Here is an 8,666-nt window from a genome sequence, read left to right as displayed (position 1 = left end):
TACATTTATCTGAGTCCTGAAGCAGACATTTTCTAATCCTGTTTAAGATCATATTTTCTATTTTCGATCATTAATATGTTGTGGCAGCCAGTTCATTATTTACTATGATTCGGGTTTCACTGCCTTTTCTCTTCCTACTGAAATACACACACAAACCCTCAGGGACACAAACGTGTGTGCCTGCGTTTGTGTGAGTGCGCTTGTGTGTGAAATATCTACGTTATAACTGGGCTATATGCTGTTTATGAACTAAAAACCATGCTTGTTCTTCCAACATCATCCCCCTTTCTCTCTCCTTCTCCATTATGTAGTTTCCTCATCACCCACGTGAAAAACACCTACGGCACAGGTGATTGGGGTAGAGGACACTCCCTCGCTTGAATTGGCTAATGTTTTTGTCAATCATGACTTCCAGGTCTCACTTGGCTTACTTGAGCGCAGGTAAAATGACCTGTGAGCCAGTGAGGGATTTGGAATTACTGCGCGCACCTGGACCCGACAACGACGCGCTTATCACGCAACAGTTGTCAAATCTATATGTACTTTACATAAGTCATATTTATAAAGGAAGCGCTATTTGAATACGTTTTATCGGAGAGATAACTATGGCAACTAGTATAGGACTGGCCATGAATCCTCCACACACAGATGAGAGGGCTGTTTTCACGCAGCTGAAGCCTGTGCGGATGTCTGGAGCCGACGGCGCAGAGGACTCGTCCGTGTTCGAGGAAGTGAAACCCGCGGTGAGAATGACATCTTAGCCCAGTGGAGGTAGCCCAGGTGCGGCCAGGGGCTCCACAGTGTTCCGCCCTTCTCCTGGTTCATATTCTGCAGTCAGTTGAACAGTGGGACACTCCCACTCAAGAAATAGTCTCAATGTGAAAACTGTAGAAGTGAATCGTTCCATTCAGGTGTCCTTCGCTTATCTAAAATCACAATAAACCTATTCGTATGATGCATAACAGTGAATAACGTATTTTATTGTTCTTGGGAGAAAGAGCACACGTAGGCCTAATCAATACACAGGATTGTCCATATTCCAAAAAGGTTAGCCTATGGAAAAGCCTATGGCATTGTTACCCACGCGTTACTCGACGCAAGCACGATTGTTACTCGACGCAAGCACGAATGTTGTTGAATAGGCCTACAAATTGATTCCGATTTTTTTCTGTTAAAGATTTCTCAATCTGTTCATTATAAATTCATATTTTTCCTGTGTTGCATTCGTTTGAAGATTATTTTAGAAATATATGTATTTATTTAGCTGGCACTTTATCGACAACGAACGAAGTGTGCAATAGAACCGAATAGGGTTTAACGTGAATAATTTGACTTAGCTCTGCGGGAAACAGGATCGATCAAGGTGCAAGTAAACTGTATAATATAATTTAACACATCGACAAAATATTTTCTTATGGTTCAAGACCAAACGGATTAATTATACCCTTAATTTGGCCACGTTTTTCTTATACATATGTCCATATTATTATTACTAATATTTGTCCGCATTTGCACATGTCCACATACTCCACGTTCTCTGTAGATTCTCACCCATCATATTGTGGGTTCTTTATTGTGCATTTGCCTTGCAATGATCTGTCTTTCCTGCTGATTTTAAGAGGGAGTGTGTGAGGTGTACCCCAGATCCCGACCCCCACCTGCAGGTAGTTCAGTTCCCCTTCTGGTGTCGTGTTTCCCCAGCAACATCTGGCTCAATCTCAACCGCTGAACGGGATCTGAGGGTGTCCACTTACCGTTGATGGAGATCACTTTAGAATTGACAGCAATTAATTGATGTGGATTTATGTTATCATATATAGCCCCTGTTGTGTTTAACCTAGTTATGATTGTCATTTACTGTCTTTCTTCATGGTTGGATTGAGGCTAATGATAGATTTAATAGGAATATGGCCCGTTTCATTTCAGACAATATTGCAATCAAAAGTTCAAGAAGCATAGTTTTACCTTTTGAAATGGAACTTATGAAGTTGATTAAGTTACTATTCATTATTAGTAATTAACATGGCACCACTGTATCAACAAGAGAGGGCACTGTCATTAGGCTAGTTTCTCTAATATATGCCCACATTCCCTAAAGGACAGGGCACTGGGTTCATATGAACTAAATATAGGGCGATTTTTGTCTCAGAGACATGTCTTTGTGTCGTATAGGAATTGATGCTTCAAGGCAGTCGAATGATGTTGCCTTTTCCCTGCCCTGAAGATTCTTACATGTTCTTTCCTCGGCTGTTAACGTTCCTTTGGACAAATCTGGCCGATAAAGAACCTTTGAGTTAAGTGTGATGTTGTTGAAGGGGCATCTATGATTCTTCAGAACTCTAAAAGGGATCTGGAATGTATGTGTCCCTTTCATAGCCCACAGCAAATTGGTCAGCGTTAACGAAATCAAATCAGAGGTTATTTGTCCCATGCTTCGTAAAACAACCGGTGTAGACTAACAGAGAAATGCCTTACTCACCAGTCCTTTTCCAACAATGCAGAGTTAAAGGTAAATATTCAAATAGAAATAGAGATGAGGATACACAGTGAACAACAGTAACGAGTTCAAATAGCACGGCTATATACAGGGAGTACTAGTACCGAGTCAATGTGCGAGGTAATTGAGGTAGCTATGTAGAACTAGTGTTGATTTTTCCCGTGTAACACTTCTAGTGTTGATTCAAGTGTTAAATGAACACTGTAAAAGTTTCAATTAAGACTCTTGTGTGGTTAAATAACCCCACTGTTGGTGTTAATAACCAGAGTTGAACCAAAACCACGGCCATCGTTATCATCTTTCCTAACATGCTCTGTTGCAGGATGGTTTTTAGAATTGTTAGATTTGTATCTGTATTTTTGCATGTACATTTATTCATGAATTACTCTTATGCTACTCACATATAAATAACATATATTTTTTTCTAAACTATTACGTGGACTCATTGTACCCGTTACTGAAATGGTTGTTTCAGTTTAGATGTTTAAGGTAGTCTCATATCTCAGTCTTCCTAACACTGGCAGACCTCAAAAAAAAACATCTAAATGTTGGATATCCCTACTCTGACTGGATTCCAATAGGATTTACACATCACTTAGCAAACCATCATAATATGACTTGCAGGCCTGATGTGACCTGTGAACTATGAGTTTCAGGCCACTGTATTAGGGTAAAACTAGGCCATTAAACCATATTTTGAGGGCCTAGGAATTTCTGTCTCAAATTTTAGATTTATTCATTTTAATGACAACATATTCACTTAGGATTTCACTTGGTGAATGCCACATGACTAAACATTAATTAATGCAGCAACCATTCCTCTGTCACTAGCAAACACAGTCATGGGTGGTTCTGGTAATGCTAAAATTCACTCGAAAGGCATCCTGGGAAATATTTCAATAAGGCTTAAAACCCTAAAGCAAGGCTATTCAAATCCGGTCCTGGAGGGCTGAATTATTTATGGTTTGGGATATTTGTATGGTTCCTCAAAGAACCATCCAATTCATGGTTCTTCAGAGACCCTAAAATGGTTCCCGTATGGCATCGCTCTCAAGAACCTTATTTGGTTCCAACTAGCGCCTTCATCTTTAAGAGTGTGGCCATGCCTGTCATGACAGCAGTATGCAGTTAGACCTGTCTGTACAGGGCCCTGCTCTATTTGGTTTGTCCTGCCACATATACCAAACACTATCATGGAAGAGGATTACAATAGAAATAACTTGTCAACTTTCTTGTGTTTATCCTCAATGATTCTTAATCATTTAGTATGTGTACCTTGTTTTAAATGATCAAATAAACCAAACAAAAAACTAGGGCGCTTATCCCTAATCTATCTCTATACTGCTTGGGGCAGGAGGTGGGTGATACAATACCAAGCTAGGCAAAGTAACTGCAGGCCAGGGGAGAAAGGCTGATGGATGAGCCTATGTTTCCCGGTAGTTGGCTACTGTTGTGAACCTCCAGTCATTGTGGTTGAATGTGCTCAAGTCAAAAGGGTATTCCAATGACCTTATCTGATCTAACAAAGCACTGTAGTTTCATTATGTAAAGACCTATAGAATGTTTACATTCTGTAGCTGTTACAATGTCTCTGGTTGCACTGGCGCCATTTAGTCACATGGGATTTGTAGATATATCGGTGTAGTTACCTGTAACTGCATAGTAATTACAGAGGAATTAAGGACATTTTGAGGCAGAATTTAGACCTCTTTCTTCATTCCCCGAGGTTGTTTTAGGCCACAGTCAGACTTAAACAGGTAACTTTAGAGACAGAATTTAGACATATCTTTCTTCATTCCCCGAGGTTTTTTTAGGCCACAGTCAGACTTAAACAGGTCACTTTAGAGACAGAATTTAGACATATCTTTCTTCATTCCCCGAGGTTGTTTTAGGCCACAGTCAGACTTCAACAGCTCACTTTAGAGGCAGAATTTATAGACATTTTTTCAGATAGTCAGTGGCGTTTAGTTTGACTAGCCATTTGACTGCAAATGCAATACAGCCCATTTGCATCGGGTCTACAGGTCTGCCCCATTCTCCAACAGTCACCTCTGGCACACATCCATATAACTACACTTAGCTAGTGAAAGGAAACCAAAAGTGTTTGGAGGGAACGGTGAATTACTTTTTAAAGGAATCCGTTTCATTCATAGATACATTTATGTTTATCTGTGTGTTGCATATATTCTATCCAGCATGTGTTTTTATCTCATACTTTTAGACTAGATCAGTCAGAATCTTGAGAAGTGGACATTTTATTTTGAGCAGGAGATTTGTGCTGTGTCTCATTGAGATGAGAGGTGAGTTGTATTGTGGGTAAACAAAGCACCAGGGAGTTGCACCAACAGGGGTGATGCTGGGGGTGTTTCCCCACGAACAGCCATTCAATGGTACGCTCCAGTGCCTTATCATCATGGTGGGACACAGATCAGCTCTCTGTAGTAAGTACACTAGATGCTTGATACTAGATATGATAGACTTACAGTACCTACCTACCAACTGCAGGGCATCGACTTTACCATGACCACGCTGAATGCTCCTTGAAAGCTTTTAGCTTCCCCGGTGTTCTGTTCTTTGCTGTGTTATAGATGAGTTTTTCTCCTTGCTATTCTCTTTGCGTAAAATGTAGTTTGGTTAACTGATTGATTTTAATGCTGCGTGTTTCTAGCCTGCTGTGGCATCCTTCTCCAAAACCAAGTGAATCCTTCGTGGCTCTACGAAGGTTTACAGTGTAGACAAGTAGAAGCACTCACTTGTGTATTGATTCATCTCTCGTCTCTCTGTATGGGTTTTTTTTTTGTGTGTTATTATCCCCTGTCAATAAACAGACTGTAAATGGCCAGACTATGCTACACTACCAGTCAAAGTCTGTGGCCAGACTACACATGGTCATTACCAGTCACAGTGGTTTCCTATATGTCTCAATACTCATACTCCATGGCCAGTCTAAACAAGTCACAGCACTTTGACTTTCTTTGACCAATTGCTATACTTGAGTAAAAGTAAAGATACCTTAATAGAAATATTACTCGAGTAAAAGTCTAAACGTTTTTGGTTAAGTATCAAAAGTAAATGTAATTGTAAAAATATACTTAAGTATCAAAAGTCAAAGTATAAGTCATTTCAAATTGCTTATATTAAGCAAACCATATCGTTTTTGTTACGGATAGCCAGGGGCACACTCTGACATAATTTCAAAATGAAGCGTTTTATGTTTAGTGAGTCTGCCAGATCAGAGGCAGTAGGGATGACCAGGGATGTTCTCTGTTTAGTGAGTCTGCCAGATCAGAGGCAGTAGGGATGACCAGGGATGTTCTCTGTTTAGTGAGTCTGCCAGATCAGAGGCAGACCAGGGATGTTCTCTGTTTAGTGAGTCTGCCAGATCAGAGGCAGTAGAGATGACCAGGGATGTTCTCTGTTTAGTGAGTCTGCCAGATCAGAGGCAGTAGGGATGACCAGGGATGTTCTCTGTTTAGTGAGTCTGCCAGATCAGAGGCAGTAGGGATGACCAGGGATGTTCTCTGTTTAGTGAGTCTGCCAGATCAGAGGCAGTAGAGATGACCAGGGATGTTCTCTGTTTAGTGAGTCTGCCAGATCAGAGGCAGTAGAGATGACCAGGGATGTTCTCTGTTTAGTGAGTCTGCCAGATCAGAGGCAGTAGGGATGACCAGGGATGTTCTCTGTTTAGTGAGTCTGCCAGATCAGAGGCAGTAGGGATGACCAGGGATGTTCTCTGTTTAGATCTGCCAGATCAGAGGCAGTAGGGATGTTCTCTGTTTATGACTGCCAGATCAGGGCATAGAGATGACCAGGGATCTCTGTTTAGTGAGTCTGCCAGATCAGAGGCAGTAGGGATGACCAGGGATGTTCTCTGTTTAGTGAGTCTGCCAGATCAGAGGCAGTAGAGATGACCAGGGATGTTCTCTGTTTAGTGAGTCTGCCAGATCAGAGGCAGTAGAGATGACCAGGGATGTTCTCTTGATAAGTGCTTAAATTAGACCATTTTCTGGTCCTGCTAAACATTCAAAATGTAATGAGTACTTTTGGTGTCAGGAAATATGTATGGAGTAAAAAGTATATTATTTTCTTTAGAAATGTAGTGAAGTAAAGGTGCTCAAAAATAGTAAAATAAAGTACAGGTACCCCATAAAAGTAGTACTTTAAAGTATTTTTACTTAAGTACTTTACACTACTGGTCAGCAGTCTAAGTCTGGGTTTCCCAAACTCGATCCTGGGGTGCCCTCTGGGTACACATTTTGTTTTTGTGCCCTAGGGAAAACACAAAACACAAAATCCGCCAGGACTGAGTTCGGGAAACCTCATCAATACTCATATGACACTACATTATTTTTCACAAACCAAGATGACTGACTGTCCTCAAAGTGACAGTCCTAAAAAAGCCAAAACAACACATCTTATCATCATGCCAGTAGCCATAAAACATCATTTCGGTATCAAAGGTTCCCTCCCTCCCCTCCCTCCCCTCCCTCCCTCCCTCCCTCTCCTCCCCTCCCTCCCTCCCTCCCTCCCTCCCTCCCTCCCTCCCCCTCCCTCCCTCCCTCCCTCCCTCCCTCCCTCCCTCCCTCCCTCCCTCCCTCCCTCCCTCCCTCCCTCCCTCCCTCCCTCCCCCTCCCTCCCTCCCTCCCTCCCTCCCATGGCTATCAGTGATCGTTTATGGAGATGATCCCAGGAAACATACACACCATTTCCTAACCCACTGTTCCCCAGGCACTGTGGATGTTGATTAAGGCAGCCCTCTGCACCTCTCTGATTCAGATGGGTTGGGTCAAATGCGGAAGACACATTTCAGGTATTTCCCTTTAATAAAGGATCATTATTGAGGAGACAGGACCATTTGTCTGTGGGATATCCTGACCCCTGACTTCTGAGCAGGTAAGGAGGAGGGTAGTCTATTGGCCACAAGGAACTCTTGAGTGGTGTTGTTGGATGCTGATTTGGATATTAGTTGCAGATAGATTTGCATGGCTAACAATGGTCTGAAAGGCATTTGTATTGCATTATGGTATTGTTGGACAGCATAGTTGCTATAGTTACTGATAGTTAACCTTGGTGACTTGGTATGAAATGTGACATTAGTCATCTTTCATTGCACAGTATTGACTTGGCTGGTATTTTGACTTTAGTTTAATATCTAAACTAAATATCTGAACTCAAAATCACAGTCATGGTCATGGACCTTAAGTGTGAAAACCCCCCTGGGTGCATCCCAAATGGCACCCTGTATTCCCTACATAGTGCACTACTTTTGACCAGCCCTATGGGCCCTGTACTACGTAGGGAATAGGGTGCCATTCGGGATGTGGACCCTGACTCTACCCCATAACCCAGAAAAGAGCTGATAAGAAGTTGGCTCTTTTCTTCTCTTCCCTCCTCTTCTCTGTTATCTGGGCTTTGGCATGTAGCAGTTGTCTGGTCTACAATCATTAACAGACTCAGTCTTGGGCCAGGGTTTAGTGGTACTCCATTCTTCTTCTGACACAAAGGGGATGGACAGAAGAGGGGGAACGAGGGGGAGGGGGAGAGGTGGCGAGAGGGTTAAGGGTAGAAGGAGAGGAACCAGGGTTGTGTTCATTTAAACACACAGCAGAAAAAGTTTTGCAACAGAAAATGAACGTTTCTTATTGTAGTCTCTCCCTATATCAGTATGTTTTCTTCCATTTGTTGCCTAAAGAACAGGATCCAGGGCGCTCAGGCCAAGTGGAGGCTGCTGAGGGGAGGATGGCTCATAATAATGGCTGGAACAGAGCAAATGGAATGACATCACACAGGAGGAAGAGGAAGAGAGTCCTGTGTTTTAATGTATTTAATATCATTCCACTGATTCCGCTCCAGTCAATACCACGAGCCCGTCCTCCCAAATGAAGGCGCCACCAACCCCCTGTGCTCAGGCCAGAGGGGGGAGCACTGCCAAGGGCGCTGGGTTAGCCTGCCTGCCAGCACCCGAATAACACAAGACCCGTTTGTGCCCTGTCCTGAAAAGGAGCAGCTTCAAACAGGAGGAGCTCTCAATACACATAGAAAGAAGTCATTTTCCAGTTAAATACTTGGTTTTACATTTCAGTTTCTCTCCCTGGTCAGATTGCACTGATGTCAGAAGGGGCTGTGGGCCAGAGGTGCTTGAGAGAGAGACGGTGGGGTTCACTAGTGA

At 42.6% G+C, this 8,666-nt stretch overlaps 1 protein-coding gene across 1 annotated transcript in view; it reads left to right on the top strand.

Moving 5' to 3' along the window:
- The first annotated feature begins 440 nt into the window (after nucleotides 1-440).
- klf5l (Kruppel-like factor 5 like) overlaps nucleotides 441-8,666 on the top strand; it is a 27,318-nt gene continuing 19,092 nt past the window's right edge. Inside the window, exon 1 of the mRNA XM_024376789.2 lies at nucleotides 441-743. Within this exon, the coding sequence (XP_024232557.1) occupies nucleotides 606-743 (138 nt within the window). The 5' untranslated portion in view covers nucleotides 441-605. The remainder of the gene's footprint in view (nucleotides 744-8,666) is intronic.

Source organism: Oncorhynchus tshawytscha, linkage group LG17 (assembly GCF_018296145.1).
Source record: "Oncorhynchus tshawytscha isolate Ot180627B linkage group LG17, Otsh_v2.0, whole genome shotgun sequence".
Lineage (NCBI taxonomy): Eukaryota > Metazoa > Chordata > Actinopteri > Salmoniformes > Salmonidae > Oncorhynchus > Oncorhynchus tshawytscha.
The sequence above is the reverse complement of the archived record's forward strand: the minus strand, read 5'-3'. Positions and strand labels throughout refer to the sequence as shown.